The sequence below is a fragment of the Aptenodytes patagonicus genome, chromosome 4, assembly GCF_965638725.1.
Source record: "Aptenodytes patagonicus chromosome 4, bAptPat1.pri.cur, whole genome shotgun sequence".
In the NCBI taxonomy this organism is placed as follows: domain Eukaryota; kingdom Metazoa; phylum Chordata; class Aves; order Sphenisciformes; family Spheniscidae; genus Aptenodytes; species Aptenodytes patagonicus.
In genome coordinates this window covers 50,251,878-50,279,876 of record NC_134952.1, presented here as the reverse complement: position 1 = coordinate 50,279,876, position 27,999 = coordinate 50,251,878, and the positions used below count along the sequence as shown (strand labels likewise).

At 41.9% G+C, this 27,999-nt stretch overlaps 1 protein-coding gene across 4 annotated transcripts in view; it reads left to right on the top strand.

Moving 5' to 3' along the window:
- TMEM131L (transmembrane 131 like) overlaps nucleotides 1-27,999 on the top strand; it is an 84,013-nt gene that overhangs the window by 12,954 nt on the left and 43,060 nt on the right. For all 4 annotated transcript variants that reach the window (XM_076336659.1, XM_076336657.1, XM_076336658.1 and 1 more), the window contains exons 4-7: nucleotides 23,073-23,144; nucleotides 24,062-24,185; nucleotides 25,247-25,363; nucleotides 27,380-27,490. In XM_076336659.1, the coding sequence (XP_076192774.1) occupies nucleotides 23,073-23,144; nucleotides 24,062-24,185; nucleotides 25,247-25,363; nucleotides 27,380-27,490 (424 nt within the window). The remainder of the gene's footprint in view (nucleotides 1-23,072; nucleotides 23,145-24,061; nucleotides 24,186-25,246; nucleotides 25,364-27,379; nucleotides 27,491-27,999) is intronic.

Genomic DNA, 27,999 nt, shown 5'->3' with positions numbered 1-27,999 from the left:
TAAAGGAGTAGAAATGAGATGCACAGACCTACCTGTTACGCTTGGGTGAAAATCCCTAAGGAAGCACCTGTAGGGAACACAGAGGATAACGTGAAGCTAGAATAAAAAAAGCTTACTGAAGAAAATGGCTAGAGGGTCAATAAAGTTGGGGGATCTCTTTTAGATGGAGAAACAGATTGTTTTGGAAGGAACTGTCAGTGTTACTCTTCCTCTCCTTCCTTACACTTCTGCTAGGCACAGCCAGGGTGGCAGGCTGAACTCCCTTTTATCTCTGTTTTATTTGTTGTAATTCATTCACTGATGAACTTTGTCTTGCTGAACTTTGTATTAAATGCTGTTAGGGACAGCTGTGCTCTCGTGTGCATTGCTTCTTCCAAAATATTGGTCCTTTTGCAAAATTGTGTTGCTTGTCTGCTGATACCGGGAGTGAAAAACCTGTTTTGTTTTTTTCCTGGGACATTGCATGCCAGTGCTGGGTGCTAGCAAATGAGTCAGCTATCCATTTATTTATTTGTTTCTAAGTTGCTTTCAGACATTTCTGAAATGAGAGCAGTGGCCTAGGCCAGCTGTGCTGTTTCACACCAGACTGAGGAGCTAACGCTATGGCTTTCTAGGATCTGGAGTTAATGCAAACAAGACAATCCTGCTGCATTTTGCAAAGAGCTGTCAAATGTCTGTCCTCAGTGTAGGTCCTAATTGACCTTAACTGAAATATTTTAAAGGTGATGCGTGGCCAGATTTAATTACTCTTTGATATGCTGTTGCAGTCCCACTCATTGTCAAAATCTTGTCTGCTTGCATTGAAAAAACCCTGCTGGTATGTATGTATTTCCCTCGCTGTTGTGAGTCCTCTTGGGCTGGAAGATGCTCATGGTCAGATCAGTGACTGTTTGATCTGTACATCGGCTTGCACGCTGACCTAAAATGGACTTTCTCATCTATGGGTGACAATCTGACTTTGAGAAACGAAGACAGTCTTGATGTGGTAATTGAGAATTGGCACTTGTGCTTTCATATGGCTCGCGCTGCCTTGAAAAGCCACACAGGCTGTCTTTACCCCCGTTTCTATACTGGTAAAAATAGCAGGCAGTGATAGTTTCCTCCCAGCTGGGTCTCTGAGGTTATTGTTTGCACAGGGATTAGTGTATGTGAAGAAGGTATATTTGTGGATATGTGCTACTGGAGTAAACTTTCTCACATGTAATGACCTGTTTTAAACAGACAAACTGTGCTTTACATTTTGGTGTCCTGTATCTATCTTTCTTTTCTTCTGTTAATAATTTCTTCACTTTCTTTTCCCACTTTTTGAGCTTTCTGTCTCTTCTGCAGATCTCTTGTGTACCTTTTTATGGCATCTCTTCTTTCTTTTTAGTTTCTGTCCGGGCCATGCCTGAAATGGTTTTAGTTTCTGTACTGCAAGAGGAAGAGGCTGTCTTGTGCTGTCCCCTGCCTTGTGCAGCCCTCCAAGTTGTGTCAGAAAACTCCTCTGAATTAAAAACACTTCTTTGTTTTATTTTTGCCAGGTTAACATTTACCTATGATCATTCTCTGATTGGGTTCCCTGTTGCTTTCTGTGGCAGTGTCAGCTGAAAATGTGCACGAAAGTGCTCCCTCGGTCTTTTCCTCCGGCTGTGCTGGATGGGTGCAGGACCCCACACTGGAGCCATGTGTGGCAACGCAGCTCACCTGCGGGACAGCATCTCTGTTGCGCTCCTCCCAAGCTGCTCCCAGGGAGGCCTGCCCGTGTCTTGGTGCGGCTCTGGTCCGGACCTCATGGCGTCTTCCTGCTCTTTCTTTGGTCCTTTGGTCCCCTCTCTTCTTCCACCTCCCTTTTGGCCGGCTGTTGGGATGGGTGGTTGTGTGGTGGTACTCATGCCAATGCTGACTCTTCGCTCCCTTATCTACTGCAGTGCAGGAGGAGCTGGGGAGGAGCCCAGCCAAATCTGCTGCTCTGCTCACTGTTGGTGAGATAGATGAGCAGGTTAGTCCCCAAAAGTGTGGGGCTGAGAGGGAGAGCATCTTGTTGTATGTTGGGAGTAATGCCTCATCAAATCAGTGGCTGTTGGGTAGGAGGATGGTAAAGCATTTGCATTGGTGTGGTGAATAGCTTTGGAGGCAGTTGATGGGTTTTGGGTGGACGGTGTAGCAAATCACACAGCCTGCCATTGTATGGAAAGTTGAAGGCAAGTGCACAGACGCATACACCATTTGTTGTATACGGTTTAAATTTTTTCAGGCTCTTCGTAAACCCCTGTAGCCTATGCTTTGGGACGGAGTCCACCCAGAATGCATGGCCTTTAGAGTTAGGACAATCCTGATCTGAACAGGTGGGACAAGGGCATATGGTGTCTTATTTCCCATTCTGTGTTTGTGTTAGTACTGGCTGCAAAGCTATGCAAGAGCAGAGACAGATCTCATGGTGGCACAGGCTGTTGGTATAGTCATTCAACAAACACATGGGGAGGGTCAGCTCTTAATGCCAAGCAGCTGCACGGTGCGAGTGCTCTGCAAGTCTGCTCTGGAACATGGCATTTTTCTTCTTAACCTGCCTTGTTTTGAAAAAGAGGATGTTAGGACACATTTTGTGTGTTTAGAGAAGAGAAGGAAAAAAAAAAGGAAAGAAAAGCAAAAGCAAACAGCTGCCGTGGCATGTTTGTCCTTGTCCTAATCATTGTAAACTTAGTGTCCCCTTAGCCCATACATGCTGTTTCTATAATATAAGTAGTTCAGAATAGGAACTCTCTTCTTATGCTTCTACTTTTACACTTTAATACACTAATAATGAATTTCAGATGTGTGTTAATTTCAGGCTAATCCTTCTGATTTGTGGGCAGTGGGCCACAAAAGATTTAGCTTTATAGCTATACATTTATTATTAATAAATTATTTTTACTTCCCCAATAGCTGCTTCTTAGTTGCCCTTAAGAGGGCTTAATTTGCAATAATTTTAATTTTACCATTATGCAATTAAACAATAGACATCTGGAATAATAGACCGATGTCAGCAATCTGAAAATTGACACCCTATAAGCATTTAGCTTCATAGTTTTTCTGCTGTTGCAGAATTTGCAGACGGTCCACTTCTGAATCATCAACCCCAGCACGCTGGCTTGATTTTTATAAGCTGAGTATAAAGTTACCTGAAATCTATCTGATGCGGTGTAATAAAGTGTTACAGGCAATGCTGTTACCTGCCTCTCATCTTCCTAGAAACTCAAAGGTAACACAAACCCAGCTTATAATGCCTCACGTGTTTTTATTTGACTAGGAAATGTGCTGTGGGAAACCTGCGCTCCCGTCCTGGCAGTGGCTCTGAGTGCGTGACTTGTAGGCAAGTAGGTGAAGGAGCCTTTTCAGCAATTTTGGCGTTTGCCGTAGTAAGATAAGTAAAAACATGGACAGGAAAACAATGCAAATAGCTCATCTGTACCACTTTCAGTTCAGTCTTGGTTACAAATTCAAGCCTAGGGTTTTAAAAAACATCTTAGTTACATTGTCTTAAACATCATTTTTTATCCACTTTCTTTGGTAGCTGCTTTGGGAAGAGACTTTCTTTGTGGTGGTTATTGCAGAATGACCAACTCCCCTCTTCATCAGGACAAAACAGTCCTGTCCACTTCAGGGGGAGGAAAAGTATATCAAATATTATACTTGCATGTGACGACAGTGTGTATTAACTCCTTTGCAGAGTTCTGAGTACTCACTGCAAATATTTGCTTTATATTTGTAGAAGAGTTTGCTTTAATCAAATAAACTAATCGCCTAGGAGAAACACGTGATCAGTATGAATAACTTCGGTGTCTGCTTGTCCTCTCAGGGGTCGACCATTCTATGTTACGTCCAGCCTGTCACCTGAGATAAGGAAGATAGAGGGCAAAGCTGGTTGTGTTAAGTCACCTTATCTTCCTCTCTACCTCCTGTCCCCAAAGTGGTGTACAAATAAAGCTGCTTTTTTTGTGTGTGTGTGTCTTGGTAACTTTTAGAAAGTGCAATGGAAATAAAATTAAACAAGGACAACTCAGGATATTTTTTGTGTGTGTGTACAAAACAGACCTTGTTTTCCGTAGAACGAATGGACTTTTATATAAATCTTAAACACAGGAATTCCTCAATCAAAAACAATCACCATGAAAAAGTTTTTTTTTCTCAGAATTATGAGGAAAAGGAGAGAGAAGGGAAAATGTTTTCCAAGAGGAGGGTGGGAAGTAGCCCTCTGTTCTTGTTTTTGGTGAAGTTCTCGTCTTTTGAAGCAGAGAAGAGGCTATCAGGATATGGTTGCAGTATTTAGTGAGCTGTAGTCAGTGCTCTACCGTCTGACCCATCTGGATACCAGAACTCCACAGATGTCAAAATTAAGGAATTTGAAGTGCAAAATAATGCTTTTTGTTACTGCCTGATAAAAGCCAACTTCTACTTCAAAACTTTGTGAAGATGCATGAAGAAGCTGTAAGGACTTGGAAGTAAAAAGGAGACAGTTAAGACGGTGTATCATGTTCAGTGCTGTTGAAAGCACGGGCTGTTGTCTCTGGTTCATGGTTTTGTTGTGTATCTGTTAGAAGTTGGGCTTTCTCAGCAAGAAAAAATTCTGTTAAAATACTTGTTCACAACAGCATGCTCCTTAAGGAAACATGAGAAATGCAGAAAACAACTATTTTTTTTTTAAGCCTAGAAACTGTTCTTTTGGATGATGGGATGGTGACACTCGCAGTAATGTAGCTGAGCTTGCATCATAAAAGAAGACTTCAGTTCCTTTGCAGTCCTAAGGTTTGAAACTGATCTGGCCTTTGGAGATGCTTGTATATCAATAGGATGATAATTTGACACCCTTCAAAATGCCTGGGAAGACTTTCAGAAACCTGAATGATATATATGGAGAAAAAGTGACCTTAAGTCAAAATTGTTCTGACATACATTCTCACTATTTCTTTTGCTTATATAAATCATTATATATTGCTTTCCAGGTTTTTTTAATTGCTGTTCATTGTTTTAATGTTTCTCTCTGGGACCTGGTTATTTTCTTTGAGAAAAAAAGATAAAGAAAAAAAAGATAAAAGAAAAAAAGAAAGCATAATTCCATTGTCACATAGCTCTGCACCTCTGTCTCAAAGAAGAAGTTAACTTTGAATTCAATAGGCAGTCTCAGCTTTACAAAGTAGATAGAGATAAATGATCAGTGTGTAATCTGCTCGTCTTAGTTTCTGCTACTATCTGCCTTGTTGGTAGCACATATATATTTATTTCCTGAGTGGGAATTTCCCAGCTTTTTTTTAATCGTGTGAATGCTGATACCTGATCTAGAGGAAAGTTAGTAATCTCTCTTGTTTTACTGTTCTCTGTGCCCTCTGAATGCTGCCGTGTTCTTACAGCCCTGTTTCCCCTCCTGATTTACTGGAGGGCTTCTTCGGGTCACCAGTGTGGTGGGTATACGCTTGAAAAACTTTTGCGGGTCCTAAGGGAAGGTCCAAAACAGGATTGTTATACAGACTCTCAGATTTCCAGAAGCTCTAGAGACCGGCTTTGAGTCATTGCAAGTGCTGCCATCAACTCCTGCACACTTCTTTCAGAGCTGACAGTGTTTGGCAAGCAGTGGATCCAAATGTTAATACTTAATGTTTTTTTTTTAGTTTGTTGGCGTACTGAGGTCTTGACCTTTCCTGTGAAGCTGCTTCAATTATTTCTGCAATTTCTGGTTATCAAAATTAAGCCAAAAAAAAAAAGCCACCTGGCATCCTGCTTCCTGCTGGTGCTCTTTCCCCTGTGAGCACTTCTGAAGAGTTCCTCCATGGGCAGCACGTGGGTTTGGTGGGGTCAGGCAACTCTTTGCAGTCCTTCAGCTGTAGGTATTTTTCTTATCAGTGAGAACAGAAATGGGTTCAGCAGTCATGTATCAAACCAAAATTGGGCCATATGAATACATGTGTATGTGCTTGAATGCAGTCTCCTGGCATTTAGGATACTGGTCCATGTTTGTTGGAACAGTGTGTTGCGCTGCCGTTGGGAATACACTTGGAACAAAGAGGGACTTTGGAGACTTCTTTGACTCTGAGCCAGCAGCCTGTGTGATGTGTTTAGTTCTGGAGAGAGAAAAAACAGATGCATGCTTGTTTTTGTATTATTTGCGAGGAGGATCCTTTGTATGGTTTCCAAGGTCTTGAGGTTCCTGTATATTGTGCTGCCTTTTAACTCCACCTCTGTAGTGTGCTCAGATGAGAGGTGCACTTTCCACAATTGAAAATGCATGTGTGCCATTTTTTAAGGCCCTCGGACATCCTTGCTGCTCTGTGTCAGAGCGCCAGAGCGAAGCACACCATGTTCTCAAGGCTTTTCTTAGTGGGAATATGTAAAAGCTGTTAATTACTCATCTGTTACAGGCTGGGTGTTTTATAAACAGGTGGGATGGGTACATTTCACTCCCTTTGAAACCCATCTTCAAGTACGTTGTAGTGTTAGCAGTTGTTGTTGAACAACAGAGCTGAATCCTGAGAGAGTTGTAGGATAAAAAGCAAAACTGGTTGAATTTTACTGAATTATCTGACAATACAGTAGTTTTACTTTCTTCGAGGATAAATTGCAGTGATTCATTAAAAACAAAAGTTGGTTATGTTTGGTAGAAAATAAAAGCTGTAATTTTAAAGTTTAAAGTAATTAAACTTTCGTGACTCCTGCTGCTACTGAGGCACTGCTTAGAGTATGAGTAGAGTACATGGCATGAAATTTCAGAGTTGTTCATACTAGATGTCGTCCTGAAAGATCTGGTTGCCTTTGCAGGAATTAATGCAGAAATTACTGTTTGAAGTTGTTTGCGCTCTACTTGAAAAGTAGAACAGTCTAACAAGGATTATTAGAAGCCTCTGAAATATAAAAGGTTTATGTTTTTACTTTAGGACTCTACCAAAGTTATTGGCAAGTGACTGTCATCACCCACAGGGCTTGACATCCACGGTTTTGCTGCCCTCTGCGCATCGGGCATCAGCTTCTGGCTGAAGTAATGCTGTAGCAGGTCAGCTCCTGCACCGCGCACTAGCTGCAAATCCCGAGCATTTCGGAGTAGTGATGCTACCAGTATGAACGAGTACTGCCCAGCGTCACAGTTACACCGCTCTCTTGGTATTAAACCTCTGGGTGGAGAGGCAGTGGGATTTGCTCTGAGACGTGGGAGGAGGAGGGGTGGTTTTCTTTCCCCTCATTAAGTGTCCATTGTCTGGCTGGGTACCTGGCGGTGTTCATCTCACAACAAACTACACTGCAGGGTTGCACTGAGTGCTGTTTTTTCCCCTTTTCATCCCCTCTGGGCTCATTGGACCCTTGTCCCAGTTCAGCTCTCTCCGGAGAGGCTGCTGCGAACCCTGTGGATGCAGCAGCCTGGCCCCACTCCCTGGTGGGGAGCCAGAGCCTGAGGGGCCGTGCATCTGAGGAGAAGGAGGTGGTAGCAAGGTACGGCTAAGTGGGAAAACCAGTGGTGTTACTGAGGCCATAAGACTATTTTGCAGTATTGTTGCCCCTTAATTACAGCATTGTGCGGTATCCCTTATGCGTACAGTGCCATCGTGGCATCTGTGCATTCATTGCCCATCTGTGACTTGAAAGCAGGTCAATGTAGAGGGTATGGCGGTGGTCATATTGCACCAATCATGATAAAAAATGTGTTTCAGAGCAACAGGAGAGCTGTCAGGACAGCAGCCGGGCAAGGTTCACCTGCCCCGTGATCTGGAGCTGGCCCTCTGTGGCAGGCAGGATCCATCCCCACCAGTACATGGTCTCGTCTGTGGGGAAGCTCCCTCCCTGGGCACCTGGGTGGCGGTGGAGTAATTTCGGGACAGAGCTTTAGATGTTGGAAGGCCGGTCACCTACAGCTCCTTCTGCAGCGAGAGAGAAAGAGGTTTCACCAGAGGACGGTCAAGGAGTTTAATTTAGATGCTTTGAATTTGCCTCGGGAGCAGCCTGTTTTTTTGCAGTCCTTCAGAGGGAGGGGGAGTGACAGTTTTCTTAATTTCGGAGCCCAGGTTGAGGGAGTGTTCACGTCCCCCGGAGCACTCCTGCCTCCACTGCTTCCCCTGTCGCGTGCAGCTTCCTCTTGCTGCAGAGGGCAAGGCAGCAGGTGAAATTGCAGTAACTTTTTCAAACCCCTAGCATTTCTGACTTGCACAACGAGCCTGGCCTGCCCTCTCTGCTCAGGTTTTCATACAAGTTCAGAGACTTGAGACGCCTGGCTTTGGTCTGTGTTGTTCTGGGGCAGAGGCTGTGGCTGGCAGCCTGCACCTTGGGTACTGGCAGGACTTTCTGCTGCAGAAGCAAAGGGTACCCATGCGACCACCAGAACTTTCTCAGTGAGTGATGCAAACCTGGGAGAGCTGCTTCATATGCCTCCTGTCTGCTTCGGTGCACAGGGCATTTGTTTTCAGCCTGTTGCCTCTTACTGAAGCTCAGAGCAGCATGTTGGCTAAGGCAAAACCCTACGGAAACGGGACGCCACCATCCACGCGTGGTCGCCTGGCTGGGGAGAGAGGCTGGGCAGCTGGTGAGGCATCTTGCCTAATGTGGTGCCGGAAACCGCTCAGATGTGATGCTGAACCTGCCTGGTCTAGAATTTGGCAGCAGGGGAAGGCTGGGGTGTAATTGCCAGAGACGCAGGGGGGCATGTATGGTAACAAGAGAAAAAATGACTAAAGATTGTGGAGAGAAAAAAAAAGGGGGGGGGAAGGTGCCCCTGAAAAAAAACTCAACGTGAACAAAGATACTGGTAGGAAGGGAAAAATGAAAGCTTGCTTATTTCAAGTGATAGGCAAAACTGATAAGGGACAACAGCAGATTGTAATCTAATGATGAAAGATACACAATAGCAAAAGGGAAGTGAAATGAGAGAAAGGAGGGAGTGACTGATTCATAACTGCTTGCATCGTGTGTAACCACTACCTCTGTTTATGTAAAATGATTTTAAGGGTCCATGCAAAATGGCATCAAGTCTCCCCTCTCTGGCTGGCAGAAGTGTGTAACAGTCCTGCGGCACGCTTATTTAATGTCAGCTATTACACAGGGTACAAAGCAGTCAGCAAGTCAGACCTCACTAGTGACATTGTAGGTCACCTCTTACATTTTGCCTACATATCTATTTTTTCTGCTGAATTACATTGTCCTATCGACTGAAGCTGTGGGTTGGCATTTTAAAATTAAGGTCTCTGCAATAAACACATCAATAAATGTACAAACAGTAAAGAACTGAACACAGAGATGATGAACGTGCTAACCATATATAAGCATAAATCGTGTAATTCCTGTTTTTTTTTTTTTAAATGAGACTGGAACGACAAGGAGCACTCCGCTGCCCTCGGGAAGTGAGCAGCCATGTAGTATTGTAGAATAAGTTTCACAATTCCTTATCGTTTTGTGGATTTAATGTGCCTGCTTAGTTTCTGTGCTTGCCTGCTAGTGCTGTGTGCCATGTGCGTCGCTGGTTTGTGTCTAAATCTTGATTCCTGGCAACTGGAGAAGGGTAGGGACTTGAAGGGCCTGTACTTGACCGACTCCTTGACCCGTGCTTTACATGCTTTGTTGCTATTAACTGCCTTTCTTCAATAGCCATTGTCTGATTTCTGTATTGGTGTGTTCTGTCTTTTATTCGAGTCCTTTGCCGCAAGCCTGCTGCCTACAACCCACGAGGTGCCTGCTGCCTGCTTAGGTATTTCTGTGGCCTGTTGCTGACCCAGTTTCTGCGGCATTTAAACTGCCCTTTTGAAAAGGGGGCATTTCTGGCCTTTGTGAGCATTCCCAGTGTTGCTGAGATGATGTGGCTGATCCCGCAGATGCGGGTAGTCGCTTTAAAACAAACACACACCCCTGTCCCGGTCCCCATGCTTTCACTCTTGCTTGGAATTTTTTTTTTTCCTCGTAAATAAATGCAATTGTTAATGCTTTCTGGTCATCGAAGCGGTGGACTGCATTTTGGTGGATGGTTTGTTCTTGGAATAATTACCGAAATGTTTGCTGTGCAGGAGGGCAGTGCGCAGCCATAAAGAGTGTACACTTCCAGATTTTAAGATTAAGACCTTCGCTTTTGTTCCCAGACTGAGGAAGCTCATTTGGGACTTGGAGACCTGCAAGCAGCCCCATGTCTGTCGTGGCTTTGTCGCGAGGTCTGGCTTGGAAGTTAGGTCCTGCTGGGCATGAGCAGTGGATTGGGGACAATGACACTTGGTTTGAACACCTGCACATTTTTTATTTTCCCTCTATCCACTGAAATTTTACAGGCTGTGGAAAGGTAAGATGAGATGTCGAAAATGTGACCTTGTGGTAGCTGCAAATCCATGTGTTGCCTACTGGTCGCCATGGTTTGGGGCAGCACCTTGCACTTCCTTATTCTCTCTTTTTGCCACACTCGTGGCAAAAGCCACATCTTCCATTTTGAAACAGAGATCTGCCTTACAGAGCTCATTGCTCCTTTTTTAGTGTAAAATACTGCTGTGGAGAGACACGAAGAAGCCTGTTCAGAGGCTGAACGCACTTGCCAAGCTTGCTTTCATGCACCTAGGTCACACGTGGGTCCGTACTTTTGAATGCGCCCGTAAGAAGGGGCAAAGCGCTCCACGCCAGTCCTGCTCCTAGACTCACCCCATCTGCCCACGAGAAGCCCTGCTGCCTTCAGCAGGACTTTGCGCAGGTCCCAGCGGGTTCCCACGCGGGATCGCGACGCTTATTTGCTTGTTATCTTGCAGAGGAAAGAGCATCGAGAGATGTACGGCCGAGCTTGGTTAAATACGCCTTTAGGCTGCAGAGGGATCTTTGGCCTGTCCGAAGGAGCTTTTCCTCTCACGGGCAGCATGAGAAACTCCATGTCAAATAGTTTAATGTGTGGAGCATGCAGAAGCAAAGTGCATCCTTTCTTGCAGTGGAAGCAGACCTCGGGTTTGAGGCTTGTTAAGAAACTAAAAACAGTGTTACTGATTCTTTGCCCTTAGTTTCACAGGTGAAAATTTCAAGTTGGTGAACTCCGATTAGCTTCTTAGCTTTGAAATAAAGGAGGAAATGGAAGAATCTAGGGGAGGTAGAGTCTTAATATAGTACTGAATTGCAAGTACTTATTTTTAACTGATACAAAATAATCAAAAGCTGACTTCCTGCTGTGTTTTTCAGCTCATTTTTCTCCTCTTCCTTCCCCCACCAGCTATCCTGCTGAAGGAAACAAGTGTTAACTTGTTGGCTCAAGGTGCCCCTTGCTGGAAACCAGAGCTCTAGAGGTTAATGTGCCAGCCGTAACACACCTGAGGTTTTTTTTGGTGGTAGGCATTTTGTTAATAAACCTGTGAAACAGGGTGTGTTTCATATGGTTCTGCTTTGTTTAATAGCAGAAGGCTGCAGCATTTTTTACGTCAGAAGGAATTGGCGCAGAGCATATGCTGTGCATTGTCTTCAACAGATCCCAGATGTTTTGTAAGGACCTGGTAATTTCCGCAATAAGCGTTGTAACTACTAATCCTGGTAATGCCAAAATTTTTTGAATTTTTGCCAGTTTGCATTTTCTGGTATAAATTTTTTTCATATGTATGTTTTCTTTAACAACGTAATCTAACGAAGTATAAATATACGGTAGTACGTAGGAGTAGGTCACAAATACACTGTGAGAGTGCTTCCTTTTATTAATAGCACTAAATCATGGAGCTGTCTTTTGCATAACACGACCCAGAGCGCTGAGTGACACAAGACAGGCGAGTGCAGCAAGCTGCTCTTTTCAAAAGGGGCAGCCGGGGGAATTTGGCAGGCTGTCGGCGTGGTGTCCTGCCGCTGAAGGGGTTTACTGGCTTTAGGTGAGAAAGTGGAAATGATCCGATGCTGCGGAGGATTTTCCCCGTTACTTTTCTGCCTGCAGAAGGGGATGTACTTGGAAGTATAACTGGAGTTTTGTATGGGGAGTTGGAAAAGAAAAGCTTTAAGAGTAGGTATATATGACTGGACTATTGGATTGTATAGATGAAGATGAAAATAAGATGAAAATAACAGGGCAATCAGTTAATAAAATATGAATGAACAATAAGTAGTCAATTTTTTTTATTGCTATTGTAATTTTAAAAGGTTATTAATAAGAAAAAAGTTCCATATTTTTCTGGAGAAAATACATGTCCCGTCTAATAAATAATACTACGCATCACATCTGTAAAATGGCATAGATCCAGGAGGTTACTGCACCAGAACAAAAAGCTTTGTCAAGTGACACCAAAATATTTGGAGGGGCACTAAAGAGGATATAATACACCCCAACTGGGCGGAGTGGAAAACAAGAACGAGAGTGTGATGTGCCTGTGAGATGGAGGTGTTGATTTTGGGCCGAAGCTACTTTTTTGGTGTTGCTGTTTGGTTAGTGACTGACCTTTAACTTCTCCTCCTTCAGATTTGGTAGCAGCCCCTGGGGTGTGGGATAGCAGCTTTGTTCTCCTGCTCTACACAGGACAACTGTGCAACCACAGCTTCACCCTGCAGCACCGTGCTTAAAGTACTTCTAAGAAAAGTGTAGCCTTGCTCCTTCTCTTTATATTTCTTCTTCGCATCATATTTTCGCAGTCATATAATACGGCTTGTGAAAATGCTATTCAATGACATGAGAAATTAGGTATTCTTAGAAAGCTAGTGTATGTAGTTTAAATTCTGGGTAGTTAGCACATGCTTCAGAAAGTCTTGTGTGAAGTTTCATCTGTTAGAGAAGAGAAGTTTTTAATAAGTCTTGCAATCAGTAGCAGAGAGTTTTTCTCCTTATAAAACTGAAACATAGCACTGAGAAAGCTGGTCTTGATGTGTTACTCAAGCAAATGTTTGGTAAAAGGATTTTGAAAGAGGTGCATGTATTTAAGTTTTTGAGAGGGACTTCCCCAGTGTCTTACCAGTTTGTAAACTAATTTACTGCCTAATGCATCTAAATTGTATATTGTAGTGTTTGCTTTTCCACAGCAGTAGCATTTGAAGCTATCTGGTAAAGTACTGTGTAGATAACTTGTACGATTTTCCATATTGAACCTATTTTGGTTGTCCGTCTTCATATGTTGGCTTAAACAAGGAATGGTATTGGATGTTCGTAGGTAAATTACTATGCTTAAAGTTTGATGCTCAAAGTTTATACTTTTGTTTTTAAAGATTTGGGCTGAAATTCACAAAAGAGAAGAAATGGAAAGTCCAGGCTGATGTTTTTCAGTATTGTGTCAAGCTCGGATTTTGCAGCTTTAGGAGACGTGAACTTACTGACTTTTCCACTGCTTCTTTTCAGGGCAGGTGGTATCAAATGCATTGTCCAGACCAAAGGGAATAAATTAGAAGCAGAATTTTTTTTTAAGTCCTAAATTTGAGTTTTCTTGTATTTGCATAGTTTCCTCTTCAGTTAATATTCTTTTTTCTGTTTCAGGGGAAAAAAGGGGAGGGGATTTTTAGTACTTAACAGGTTCAGTGTAAAGGTTTCCTATGGGCCTAGATCTACCATGCAAATCTGTGCCTTAGCTGTCCTACAGGCCATTATAAAACGAAACTAAAAGGCTTGGGTTAACTCAGAAACAGCAAAAGGCAGCTCCTGTAGGAAGATTATCACTCTTAATTGCTGTAGGAAGATTATCACTCTTAATTATTAAGCAGGTCAAGCTTATCAGCGACCACAGAGCTCTTTCATGCATTTTGCTGAACTGTTGTAGCTTAAAATGGTTTCTGTCAAGATGGAAATTTTTGGCTGCGGCTGTAAATAGAAAAAGGAAATGGTTGGGTGCAATGATATTTGACAAGAATGTAACTTCCTATTGCCATGAGCTCTGCAGCCCCACTGTGCTTCCTGTCAGTGCCTCCCCCCTTCTCGCAAGGCAGGAGCCAGATCCCCCGAGCCAGAGAAATACTGCAGTGCCCCAGCATGTGAAAGTGAAACGCTTGAAGGAGGGTTGCTGCTGAATTGACAGAAATTGGCCCTTTGCTCTTCAGCCTAGGGAGACTCTTTTGAGTAAAATTTTGTGCGCTCGATGACTTTTTATTTTAACTGGTAAAAACAGAATTGCAATTGATACATTAAAAAGGCAAGGTCTGTTTTCACTTGGATCTCTTCCTTCTATACTGCTAATTGTCCTGTAGACGCTCTGCAGGAACAGAAAACAAGTTCATTGTTATTTTGGGGGAATTAATTTAGTTGAGGCAGGTGTGATAGAATCGGTATTTGTTTCTTCTGGAACATCTGTCTCTTCCTTTGTTAGATTCCTAATTATGTTAGTACAGGACTATGCTTAAAAACAGCCCTTGCCACTAAAATCTTCTGCCATGGTTTTGCCGTTGCAAGGACAGAATGAAGTACTTCACTACCTAGTAAGTAAAAATACGTGTGCTCTCCTTAGGTACAAGGCAGGTGGGTTTGTGGTCTATCCTCTGCCTTTCTTAAGGTTCTTTTATCCTACCTCTTTCACAGGGCCATGCTGTGAAATTTGACTGCTTTCAGTAAAATGCTTTGAAAACTGTGGTTAGGGAGCGGTCACTTAAATTTCATGGTATTTCAGCGCAAGGCTTGCAGTTAATGCTTTGCTTTTAGCCGGAGAAGGCAGCGTGCTGACACTGTGGAAGCCTTTTCTCCAGGTACTTCTCCGTGTGCTCTTTCTCTAGGGTTCATGTTTTCAGAGTGTCTGAAAAAGGCTATGAGCAGCACATCTCCACTTGAAAATGTTTCATTTTCAGATTAGAGACTCTGGGCAGGAGCTTGGATAAACAGCGTGCTCTTTCAGAGGTGTGGAGTCTCATAGCTCCTCTTGGAAGTGATTTTGAGTTGTGAAGAGTTGAGCAGCATTCTTCAAAAAGCAGCCATTTATTTACATGTGTAAAGTAGGCCAGGGTGCATTCAGGTTTGACTGCCTTTCTTCATGCTGGTTAATTAAGATAGGCAAAAGTGAACATCTCAGAAATGATTTGTGATCTTAGTGTCAGTTTTTGAAGAACAAACCTGGGTTATGCAGGCAGTTTAAAGGGGTTTGGTTTGGGGTTTTTTGGAGGGTTTGGCAACTACAAGGTAAGCAAATTACTTGAAAAAAGTGAATTTGGCTAAAAAGCTTTGAGGTTTAAAAAGGAAAAAAAAAATAGCATGAGATGCTTTGTGTGCCTTTGGGATTTGTGTTTTTGTTTCGCATACTCATGGGCGAGAGGCATTCTACAAAGGGACATGAAATGCAGTATTTTCACATAACCCCAGAAGTCCAGGACCTGGTAATTCAAGATAAAAACTTGAAGAATGCCAAGGCTCCTGATGGAGCCAGAAGTGTTTGTATTAGGCAAATGACTCTCTTAATTTGTTTTGGGAAGAACTAAAAAAAAGAGTAACCTTCATTGTTTCTGCGATTTTAAGAGTTTAACAGAAGATTGCTGACTTCTTAAAAAAAGCTAAATTATAAAGAAGCTTAAAAAAGAGAAAGGTAAACTAAAGGTTTTATTTCACAGCAGTTATCATTGTCTTAAGTCCTTAGAGATCACCTTATGAAATAATGCAAAATGAACAGGCAATTGTTAAATTATACGGAGCAAAAAGGAAAATGAAGGTGGATGTTCTGCTTGCCAGGATATTTGGGATTTGCTGGCAGTGGTAGAGATGCTTCAGAGGAAAATATGTTTGATGTGCATTTTGAACTAGTGGGCCCCATACACTCATCCAAAACAAATAACTTAGATATTTGTCAGTCTAGCTGAAACAAGACTCCTTTTTTTTGTGTCCACAAGTAGTTGCAAGTTCAGTTTAGGCCACATGGGTGCCTGATTTGCATGCCCAATTCACTGGTAACCCACTTACTGTTCTCCCAGGTCTGGGCTTGGGGGCTTCTAGGGGTTTATATGCCTTTTGATTTTTAAAATTTCTGCCTTCCCCCCCCCCCGGCTCAAGCAGACTATCTGTCCAAGATGCCTAAAAAATACAGGGTCCGCCTGGACCATCTCTGGAGAGCGTTGGTTGTTGCTTGAAATCTGGGTGGCTAAAGGATTTCAAAAGAAGAGGGTTCAGAAAGCAATTTCAAATGAACTCAAGTCATTGTGAATTAATTTCTTAATTTAGTACAGATTTCAGTTATTTCAGAAGTTGAGGACTGATTTATGGGAGGGAATAATTCTGTTCTGCTGTTAAACACACTTTATTGTGCTGCTGCTGCTAAAATACAAACCACAGGCACATCTGGAGAAGAAAGCCTTTTCTTTTCACCAAGATGCTCACTATAGCGCTCATGCCTCATGCTCATCATCTCCGCTAGATTTCTTTGCGAGTCTTATTCTGATTTTTGTCATGGTCTGCCTTAACTTCTTTGGACATTTTTCAAGGAGACTGTTTGGGTGTGAGGGTAGGGAGAAAAGCCAGTTTTTTTTATCTGTGTCCTTCCATTTACATCCTGTTGAGAAATGCAACTTTATAAGTGTTATGCCGTGAGTTTGATCATTGCAGTTTTATTGTAGTTTTGTAATAAATAAAACTGAAGCACTGCTGGCTTAGGTAACTATTCTGTGAAGGGTTTGTATGAACGTTACTGCAGAATTTTGTAGGAGGAGGGAGCACAGGCAGCGAAAAGAGAGAAGGTTACCCAGAAAGACAGCTAACAGCAGTGGAAACACCAGGGCGAGAGGAGAGGAGCTGAGGAGGCCGCTCACAGTTGCTGAAGGAGAGTGATACACAAGGGGCCGAATGGAAGTAACGGAGAGTGGTTTGTGCTTTACGCATTGAGCTACATACCTCTCTGTCTCGGTACTGTTTAAAATAAACTAAGTATCAGTCCATTGAAACTTCAGTGAGCAGGTCTTGGCTATATGCTGCTTTGCCAACTTCAGAAGTTTAAAAAAAAAAAAAAAAAAAAAAGAAAAAGTTTGCTAGAGCTGTCTGCCCCCTTAAATCATGACTTTGGCCATAAATCATAGGATTTGTTTTTAGAGGGATTCTCTGGTCCATTTCATTGGTTTATTTTGATTCCCTTTCCTATTTTCCTGTAGCGAAACCATGCAAAATAGCGGGCATGCATGCACACGTATTACTTGATGGGTAACACCGTTTTGGCCTTTCCTGCTTTCCACAGTCTAGGATTCGATCACTGATGTATGTAGCGTAGTTCAGAGGAAAAGACGACCCCTCTTCTTCCAGAAGCAGCATAGCTCTCTAGTAAAGCGTGTAAGTGAATTCCTGATGATGGGTTGCCAATCCCCAAGCGTTCAGAAGCAGTGAGTCAGTCTTCCCCCTCTTCCCTAAACAATGTGGTGCTAAAAATACCAGAGTTTTTTGCCTTCTAGATTTCCAGTGTTTAAAATTCGCATTTTTGTTCTTTTACCTGCTGGATGTTTTTTTCTTTTAAAAAAAAAAAAAAAAAAATGCATCCACAGACTGGTTCATATGTTATCACCTGAGTCTTACGTAGGTATGGGGCTTCAGGACATGTCCTGTAAGTCTCCAGAGCAGAGGTGGTGAGCATGGCAGGGCTGAGGCCATGGGGAGCCGTGCTTCTCCAGGTGCTGCACGTATAGCTTGCCCATGAGCTGACAACTCTTTCTGATTCTAGGAAAAAAATTAACTTTTGTTACAAAAAAATCATAATTTAATAATGTCCCTGTTTGTGTTTGGCAGAATTGCCTTGATGGTAAACAAAAGTTTTAATTTTGTATTTCCAAACAATTTTATCACCTCTTTTAAAGCTACTGTCTGTCTTCCAGGAGCTGCAGTTTAACCTTCGTAACTACTGCTTGGTGCTTTTACTGCCTTTAGTAAATGGGAAGTTAAGAGAAGAGAGGGACTAGGTGATGTGACAAACCAAAGCTTTGTATCAGCTCTGCAGAAGACTTTGGTTCAGCTGCTGCTGGGATCTGTTTCTTTTCTATGTTAGTTTTCTCTTAATTAACAATTTTCATTTGTCAAAATAATTTCTTTGCATCAGCTGTAATCAGAACTATTAAAAGTATTTGGGTTTGGTTGTCTCCGTACGTGTGAATCTCATCCTCTTAGTCTGCTTTTTATCAGGTGTAGTCTAGAGGAATGAATCTAAAATTAGTCAGTAAATGAGGGGTTTGTAACTTCATTTCTCTGTTTCAGTTTATGTATAAAAATTGTGCTTTCCTGTGCAACACATACATGCTTTTGTATCTCAAAACCTCATCCTGCAGGTTCATTAATATTCCTGCACTGAATGTACAAAGTGCCAAAATGCCAAACATAAGTCAAATTTTACTTTTATTAATATACTGAAAAATAAAACAGTACTGCGTAAGCAGATTCACTCAAAAATGACCTCTTGTACATTAAAGAATCCAGTCCTTTTTGCCTGCTGCTTCCAAGAAAACCCTGCAACCATAAAGAAAAAGACCCGACGATAAAATGCCTTCCCCCGACTTGCTTTTTCTTCATCTGCAGTGAACAAAGGGCACAAAAAGGAAGGATGAAGTAAGGGCACCAAGTAGCGATTATGATTATTCTCAACTACAGATGTTATCTGAATCATCTGATAACATGCATCCTGAGATAATCTAAAGTAATCAATTAAAGTAAAGAAATAAAGATACAAGGAAGACTTGAAGGAGCTAATAGAAGAAAAAGGGACACTGGGATAAACTTCCTTCCAGGAAACTTCCCTTCGCTTCTGCTCAGATGCAGCTTATTCTGCAGACTGCTGAGTGTTTTTTATATACATAATTAGATGAATTAACTCAGTTTTGAAGTTTTATTTAAAAAAAAAAAAGGCACAACAAAACCAAAAAACACCAACACAAACCCCAGGAATTTTATTCAGAGTAGATCTGGCCTTTTGTTTGGATTTTTAGGAGAAATACTTTTCTTGTGACTTCGGCTACTGAAATATGAGTAATACTGTTATGAAGAAAGATCTTCTGTTGCACTTCGGGGGAAATAAAAGGGTCTTTGATTATTTGAAACAGATGTTTGTGTATAATATATATTGTATATAAATATTAGGTTTGGGGGCTGTAAATAAATATATAAAATCGTACTGACCTGGTTGTTTACCTGCTTTTACCAATTATATCAAAGAGTAACAGACCTGAAAGAAGTGAGGCCAAAACAATTTCAGCTATGTATTTAACAGCACATTCAGCATGTGTGTAGCGAGCATCCCTGTATTAACATCCCCTTTTGTTAGTCCCACATCAACAGCACACCAAAATGTTCTTTCCTGGAGCAGGAAATGTTGTAAAAGGCTGGAACTTCTCCATGTTCCTCTGATGCCCTTTTCCCTGCAGATAGGCACCTCTGGGGCTTCTCAGTGGAGGGCATATGATGGTTTAAGATTTTACAGCTCGTGCTCCTTTTAAGAAGCAGCAACAAGAAGCCCAAACCAAATGTGCTGCTCTAGGGTGACACGTTTCTTTGCTTGCACAGGTGGTCGGGGGTTCTTGCATTCCTCCATCCTGGTCTGCTGCCCTGCTGTCACCCCTCTTCCTCACCCCACCTTCCCCTCCGGCCCCTGTTTGTGTGCTCCCCATCCACCTTTCTCCTTGGCAAGCATCGCTGCTGCCGGGAGTAGTGTGCGTGCTCAGGCTTTGCCCCTCTCTGCTGGATGTTTTGTGTTAATCCAGGTGATGAGCTGGAGCAGCAGGTCTCTCGGGTTCACCCTCTCCTTCCCCCCAGAGCCTGCCCCCCATCTTCCCCCTGCTCTGGGTGACGGTGTGGAGCCCTTGCTCGCCTCCCCGATGTTTCAGCTGTTCTTATTCTTTCTTTCTGGAGATGGATGGTTCAGGGTGTCAGGGTTTTAAATATATTGTGAGGATGGAGAGGAGGAAGGGCATTGAATTGTTAGGCTGGAAAGTGATAATGGGGCCAGTTAAACTAGTTTTTTGATACGAAGCCAATTGCTACTAAGTGTTCAAAATAGTTGCCAGGAATTCCCTTCCCCTCTTCTATTTTTTTCTCGCATTTCCTTCCAGTTGGGTTCACTTGTGCTTAAAAACGTCCCCTGATATGTTGGAATTGACCTGCTGTATCAAAATTTATCATTCAGAAGTCGGTGTTCAACTGGTCTGCCTGAAAAAAGAGAGATGCCATTGAGTGTGGAGTTCGGCTTTGTTAGGTGGCAGGCTTAATGTTAGCTGATTTTAAAAGCAGGTAAAGAGTAGTCGGAAACCAGTTTTCTTCTGTTACAGAGGACTGTTTCTCCACACTGGTTGTTTCAAGACTTTCATTCTTAGGCTGATACTTGTGTGTCTTCCCCAGGCCTGTAACATTCTTATAAAACAATCTGTGTACTTTTTTGAACGTGTCATCTGCAACCAAAAGAGAAATTTTTGGTATAATTTGAGGTGAATCTATTAGTGAGATGAGGTTTTTTAAAAAAAAAAAAAACAAAAACCACCAAAAAACCTATATAAAAAAAATCCCAAAAGTAAATGTTTTGTTTTAAAAAGTGACTTCAACTTCTAAATGTCTTAAAAATTGCCTTTGACATTTATTTCCATGTCAGATCCCCTGCAGAGATCTGAATGTGTTGAATTGTGTTTGGAGCATGGGGATGCAGAAGCGTGTTCTGCTAGCTTCCAGCTGGCTTTAAGAGACTTGTGGTAACACATTGGAGAATTACACTTCTAGTATAGATGGGCCTGTCCCTTTCTCTCTATAGTGGTGGGCTTTAAAATGCATCCTGGTTGTTCAGGTGCGATGGGCAGAATGATCCCCTGCCCATTCCCGCTATTCCAACCTGTCGTCTTCTCCCTTGGGGTGAAAAAAAAAAACCCAAACAGGGTGGATTTCTCTTTCCACTAGTCCTGCCGTTGAATAAACTCAGCTCTCAACTTATTTTTTGGCACTGCTTCGGGGCCGCTGATAGGTGGTGCAGACGCCCTGGAGTTGGCCACCAGGCAGGGTTATGAGCACAGCGCCGTAGGAATGTGGCTGTTCTGCTTTTAGGGCCAGGCTGGGGCTTGGAGCAGTTCGGCAGCTTTTGTGGGGTGCAGATCAGAAGCTGGATGTCTTGTAACCACGGGCCCCTTCCTGGGGCTGCTGGGGAGCGGTGTGCAGGGATGCTCTGAAATTACCTCCACGCTCAGGAGTCAGCTTAGAGCCTGCAGAGTTTGTTAGCTGAGCCTTAGCTTCAGCCATCCCAGGTCCAGGCTGCCTTCTCCAGAAGGAATGAGAGCTGCTGCTGCTGCTCTCACAGGGCTTTTCCCGTTTTCTGACTAGTAGAGGGTTGGCTGTGATTGTTGTCTGAACAGTAATACAGTGCGTTTTTAAGAACCAGTGCTACAGCACGGCCTTGTTCACCCAAATCGAATGAAACAGTCTCCTACATCCACAGGTGCATTTGCACCCCGTGCATTGGGTATCTATTGCAGAGAGTGAGGGTTGAGAGGAAGAGAGCTGATGCTGTTAGAGATCCACAGAAGGAAGGTTAGTAAGTCTTGGAGAGCTGCTGCCAATTACATGAATTGGCACAGAGGAGCACTTGGCTTCTTGCCCTTCTCAGTGAAGGTTTTTCTGGTGGGAAAAGGTATTTTAGCAGTACCTGTAAGATGCTAGAAACTTAAGCGGTGATGGAGTTCAAGGTGGTACTGTAGTGCATAAACCACTGGCTTAATTTTTATTTTGCTATATGTGTGTGTGCATATAAAAACAGGATCTGAGGACCCTTAAGAAATGTGCCTTCCCCCAAATGTCTGGGGCTTTTACTGTAGTAGTAATTTTAATTTGTGTGTGTTTACAACAACAGTACTCAGACTTTCCTTCTGGGTACGTCTCTGAGGCTGACTTTTGGAAGGGGAAGAAAGTGCTGGTTGCTGCGGTGTTTCTAGGAACGGAGCAAGAGTTGGCTGGGGCAGAGACAAGGTGGTTGGAAGGAGAGTGTCATTCACCCAGACTCTGTAGTGCTGCATCATCTGTTCTTTCGTTATTTTTTAGCAGCTCCCCAGAAACGCTACCTGGATATATGGCATTCCTCCTGCTATAGCAGCGCGGGAGTTTGCTCCCTTGTATGAGAAATATTTTCATAATAGTTGTGGGTTTTCATAATAATAAACCTGATTTTTCCTGACTGGTAATAAATTATGATGTCTCTATTGGTTTGGAATATAACAACAGAATTATGTAGGTACTTTAATATAGTAAAGGTGTAATGTTACAGAACTACATTATTAAATTGGGGACCAATTAACTGTACACATGATGTAAAGCAGCTGGATAACTAATGAGACCACAGTCTGTCCCTCCCTTCTCAGACTCATCCTTGCTAGGATGCTTATTAGCATCATCCAGTACAGATGAAACTGGTTCTGGCTATGCAACATGCAGACTCCTGGGGAAGTTTTTAACAGCATAGCACTGGGTATGTAGAAGTAATGAACAAGTGCTGGGCTTGTTTTTTACCACTGTGGTTGTTAGGACTTGTGGAGGACAAGTTTTAATTGAGAAAGTGGTGAAGATATCCTGGGATTTCCGTCTATGTTATAGGGCATCAACTCATGTTGAAATAAGCTAAAAATGTGCTAGAACTGATGGGAACTTTATTGGGAATTTTCCTAGGGCAAAGAAAAGATGATGATGCGTGTGTTTCACTATTTCTTACTCTCTTTTGCATATAAGAAACGAGTTGGCTTTTGCATTAAAGCCATAGCTAGGCAAGCACTTCTTTTGATGTTGGCTTTTGCCCAAGCTGCTATTTACTCCTCTACCTCTGCATCTCTCAGGTGTGCTCGTACCAGTGCTTGTGTGAATGTCAAATTGATGAGACTGGGGATCTGCTCCATTCTGATGTAATTTTCATTCCCCAGGACTCTTTTAAGTTGTTTTCCCTCTGTAGTTCACTGTGCAGCCCCATGAGCAGGTGTATCAGCATGGCTGAGGGGATATGTACAAGGAAGGGAGGTTGTCCAAGCCAGCATTGCCTCTAAAATGGGATACTTCTCAAACTGCACTTCTATTGGCATGTGCTTTCCAGCATGTGCTGTTGTATGGAAACCTTCTTAAAAGGTCAGTCTTACGGCAGCGAGAGGAATGCATGAAAAGATTTGGAAACAGAGTGTTTAGAATATAAAGAGTTAGAGCCTGCAACGTATCTTCCTTCCCTGCAATGTGTAGCATCATGCTCACTAAATATTAATTGTGGCTTCTTTTCCCTTTTTTTCAGCTTCTCAGCAAAGATGCCTCCAAATGGGAAGGCCTTACATTTTCACCCGTCAGTTCTGCATTTTGGAATGCAGTGAGTATCTTACATTATTGTTGTTTTGATTAATAACGAAGCGGGGAGGAACAACTATATTGGGCTACGTTTGGGTAAAGAGCCTTAGCTGAGATCACGCCATCCTCTGAAAAAAAGAGAAATAGTAAGTAATTGCCACAGAGTTGGAACTGTGTTTCTTGCCTTGCAATACTTTGTAAATGAAAATCAACATAGTTCTAGGAAGGAGGAAAAGGGAATAGGGAACCATAACACGTTCTGGGTACATTTCAGGTGATTTTGCTTGATTGTCAAATCAGTTGTTCATTTCTTGAAAAATTGCCTTCCTAGTGGAGGGGAAGCTTGTTGCTTCCTTTAACTTCAGAAAATAAATCCAGAAAATACCAGGCAAAACATACTGGTAGAATACTTGAGATTTTTTTTTTTTTAAGTTCTCCTCTAAGATAACTTTAAAAATTATTCTTAAATGATAATCAGCCTTTGGTCTATCGGTAACTGAAAAGAAACACGATTCCCTTATGAGTTAAAGGAATGTTTCAGAGGATGCACAGAATGAATGTATAAGATGGTGGGTTTTAGGATGTATTAGCTAAAACAAAAGCCTTAAGAGAATCATTGCTTTAGCTGACAAAACAAGGCTTTGGTTATTTAAACTTTTTTTATTCAAAACTGTGTGCCTCGTAAGGGTTGTTTTTTTCTTAAACTCCCGATGACTCAAATGAGTTTTGGCTAAGTGCACCTCTCGCATCCCAACGTTACTTATTTGTCTTTGTATACTAAAGGGCAAAATTTGTTTGGCATGTTTCCAAAGAATAGTTACAACTAGGAAATTGTTGCATATCAACGTGTTTTAGAGGGATTTGTGTTTGTTGCTTTTTTGTGCATTTCCTGTACTTAAAAAGTGAATAACTTCTTTCTCTTTCCCCTCCCCGCTTTAGATTACTGGGGTTACCCAGAGCTAAAATGCTGCATGCCTACAACCCTAGTAGAGATAGAGAAGTTGTAGTGAATTCAGTGTTTACAGCTACTAGACAGTTTCATGTGTCTCCTGCTCATAGCCGGGTGAGTGTTGATGTACTTTTGGAAACTATGTAATGGCCAAGTGCCAAGCCTTCGTGCTTCCTTTGGCCTAAGCTTTTCATTCTGTGTTTTCTCTTCGTGCTTTTTTGTTGGACCTCCAACTTTTTTTCTGTTTGCTAGCATTTTTTTCGCTCACTTCTACTTACACTGGTAAGGGAGAAGACATCCAAAACCTACAGCAGGAAATGTGTTTTACAGTAACAGAGGAAGAGAAGAATTTTTCAGTGTTAAAGAGGCTGTTTAAATCTCATTCTGCTCTATGCAGCATTATGCAGTAACCCACAGGCATGTGGGTGTTTTACAGCCTTGAATTTTCAGTCTTTTGAATGGTCTTGCATATTCCTCAAAAAAAACTGCAGTGAAATGTTTTATGCATTTTGTATTGCAATTATGAGCATAATCGCCTTATGATCTAAGACCATTATTTTACCTCTGAATTTTTTTAACGGTGTATAACAATATAATGCATGTTAAGAATGAATCGCTGTGATCTCAGTTTGATGAAGCCCAGAGTTTATCCTCCACTGATGTGCAAAGGGTTTTTATTATGCTTTCATCTGATGTGTGTTTTTCTATGGCTGAATGGGTATTACTGTGCAGACATGAACATCATTGTTCTTTCAGTTAGACCTATTTGGTTACTAATTGTGTTGCCCAAGCTCAGCTTTGACTCATTTGACTATATATCATAGGGGGGATTGATTCACTTTGTAATAGGTATCTATATGCGTGGAAGCATTTTTGTGCACGCAGAGGTTGTTGGTGCTGCATGATTAACTTCTTGTGCAAAAAGGAGTCTTGACGGACAAGGCCCGAGCTAGCTGAGAAACTCCAGCCATCATACGGCGAGTTGCTGCGTGGTCTCAGTTCTCCGTAGTAAGAGTCGAGAGTTGTGGACAGATGAAACTTCTCAGGGCTGAGGTTCTGCTTGGGATCTACAGATAGGGGTGTGAATGTGGAAGTGTCTCTTGGGCCATGCGACTGAATGGTGGGTGTCCTGATCACCAGCACCGAGCCAGCAAGCTTCTTTGTGGTCTCTGCAGGTGATTCCAGCGATGGGAAAAATTTCTTTCAGAGTACTCTTCCTGCCAACGGAAGAAGGCAGTATTGAAAGCTCATTATTTATAAATACCTCATCTCATGGAGTACTTTCATATCAGGTAACTACTCTTATTTTTAGCTTGAGTTTTGGATTTACTTCTGTTTTAAAAAGCGATTTTCATACTTTTTGAACTTGAAGACTTTCGAAGTTCATTGAATTCTTGATACAAGTCAGGTGGGGTAATGTTTACAATTCATCCCTTTTACCAGATCTGGCTAGTCTCATGATCCCTCATGAGACGTATATGGTTAAAATTACTACTGTTAGTGGGGCTACTTGCAGTAGTAAAACTAAGTGTATTTGTATATGTGTACTTACAAGATCGTGGTCTTGTCGCTACTAGTTGGTTTCATATAATACTGCAGTCTAGACTGCACTGTGCGGGAATGCATTTGTCATGAAAAACGTTTTTAGGAAATATTTTAGGTGGTTTTCAGCTACTCTGCAGGATTTTATGTAAACACATTGGGGATGTAGCACAGGGTGAGAGGTTTAGGCCCTTAAAACATGAAAGCCAAAGTAATGGTTGTGCATTAAAGCCGCCTATTGTCTGATTAACTAATGAATTCAAGCAAGTCTTAAGCTTTTTTATTTTTATAAGAGACATTATATACTCCAAGTTCCTTGCTTTTATTAATTTGTTAAAGAAAAATCTAACTGAATTCACTGATTTAGAAACAATGCCAGCTTTAAATCGACCATCTAGCTATTCCATTCCCATACTTTGGTACTGTGATGGAAAACAAAGCTCCTTAAATTGAAGCATAGGTCAGTTCAATTGAAATACATGGGTTTTTAATACAAATGTTGCATTTATCTAGTATTTATTAGAGGTAATGCCACATTTGGCAGGAACTTTTCATCAAGGATGAGGGAAGACTGCATTATAGAGTGATTGACCTTTTCTTTTTGACGTCTCTCCTCTCCTTGTACTCACTCCTGACTCCTTGATTTATTGCCCGGTCAGCTCAGCCAGGGCCTTTTATCAACAAGTTGCGGGGAAGCAATTGTTAGTGCTACCAAAAAAATCAGTTTGTCTCTTGTTGGACTGCTGCTAAAATCAGTAACGGGCTGGTTTTCATGGACAGTTACACCTGCCACCTGAAATAGAGGAAGTAGCTGCTCATGATTTCAGCTTGCATTAGGTTTGAGTTTCAAAATTGGGCATAACTTGACTGGTTGATGCACAGTTACAGTGCTCTTGAGAGCCCAAAAGCGTTGAAACGTTTGATGTTTCTAATGCATTTATGCAAGAGTATGTACAGAAGATTCACCCGAATGGAGAATAGGTGCCAGTATAGTAAAATGTACTTTGTAAATGCCTCCATAAAAAAATAGCATATTCCCTTTGATCTGATATTTTCTATCTGTAGTCAGAGATCTTCAGTGAACATAGAATGCATTGTATTATCCTCTTAATTAAAAACGTGGTTTTTTTCTAGTAAAAAATAATAAATCTTTGCATACAAGTGAAAAACCCCAAGGCATTTTTCTTAACCTCTAATGATTTTTTTTTTTTCCCCCTGGTTATCTTGCATCTCGTTGTCATAAGCTAATCTTGGTGGAGTGGAATATGAATGCAGTAAAACATTCAATGTGCAAATCTTATAGTGCTCTGAAAACTGCAGACTTTGGGGAAAAAAAAAAAATCAAAATTTATTTTACTCAATTTTTAAGGCAAAGCCATTGCATTCAACATGCAATTGGACTAGTAACAAAGTTTTTCCAGAAATTACTGCACTGCCAAATGGTGATATGTGTATTGTAATTGCCTGAAGAATAGTAAGAGAGTTTAGATACTTTCTTTTTGAGATAACCTGATGCTCTGCTGGTGAGTGCTTTGTTTTGTTTTTGTAGTAGTGCCTGAATGAGTGAAGATGCTAAAGTGCCATTTATGTGTATAGTTACTTTCCCCATGGGAACTTTATAAATTGTCTTTTAAAAGAATCTAATGCAAAAGACCAATCTGTTTCTTGGGAAGATTTTTATTATTAGCAAAATAGTTTTGTATGTTACTGTGATAACTGAAATACTAGATGTTGATGTAATGACCTTTTTTTTTTTTTAACACCAGCTTTTTGGAATGGGAACTCTGACGTCTTCTCCAGAAGAACCTGGAGTGCAGCTAGCAAACGCCTACTTACTGCTTCCACACATTCAAAACATCCAGGCCTCACACACACTGGTACAGTATACATTTCAAATGGAGATGAAACATAAATCTTCTTAGACGTAAAAGGTTTTTGTCCTCAGGTTGTTGGGATGCAAGGAACGTTAACAAAAAGTCCAAGTACCAGTGACTGCAGGAGAGAGGTTGCAAGATACGGGGCTACTGTGATCAGCTGGTGTTGTGGTTTTATGAGACAGTCTTTGGCGTTTAAACTATTCCCACTTGTTCTCATTCATGCTCCCGTGGTGTGCTGTCCTCTCAGTTGTGCTGACAAAACTATTTGTGAGGCACTGCTCTGAACTAAACTGGAGAATTGATCTGTCCTAAAAAAATTAAACTTTGTGCTATAAAGTTGTGGGGGGCTGTTTTGGTTTGTTCTGTGTTTTACTTCAGACCCGTTCCCCATGCCAGTTCACAAGAGGGCTGCGCCAACAGTTTGCCACAGTTAAAAAGCATGGCATGCTGCATGGATGAGAACAAGAGCTGGGAGTCAGGCTGGAATACCCCCTCCTGCCCGTATCAGT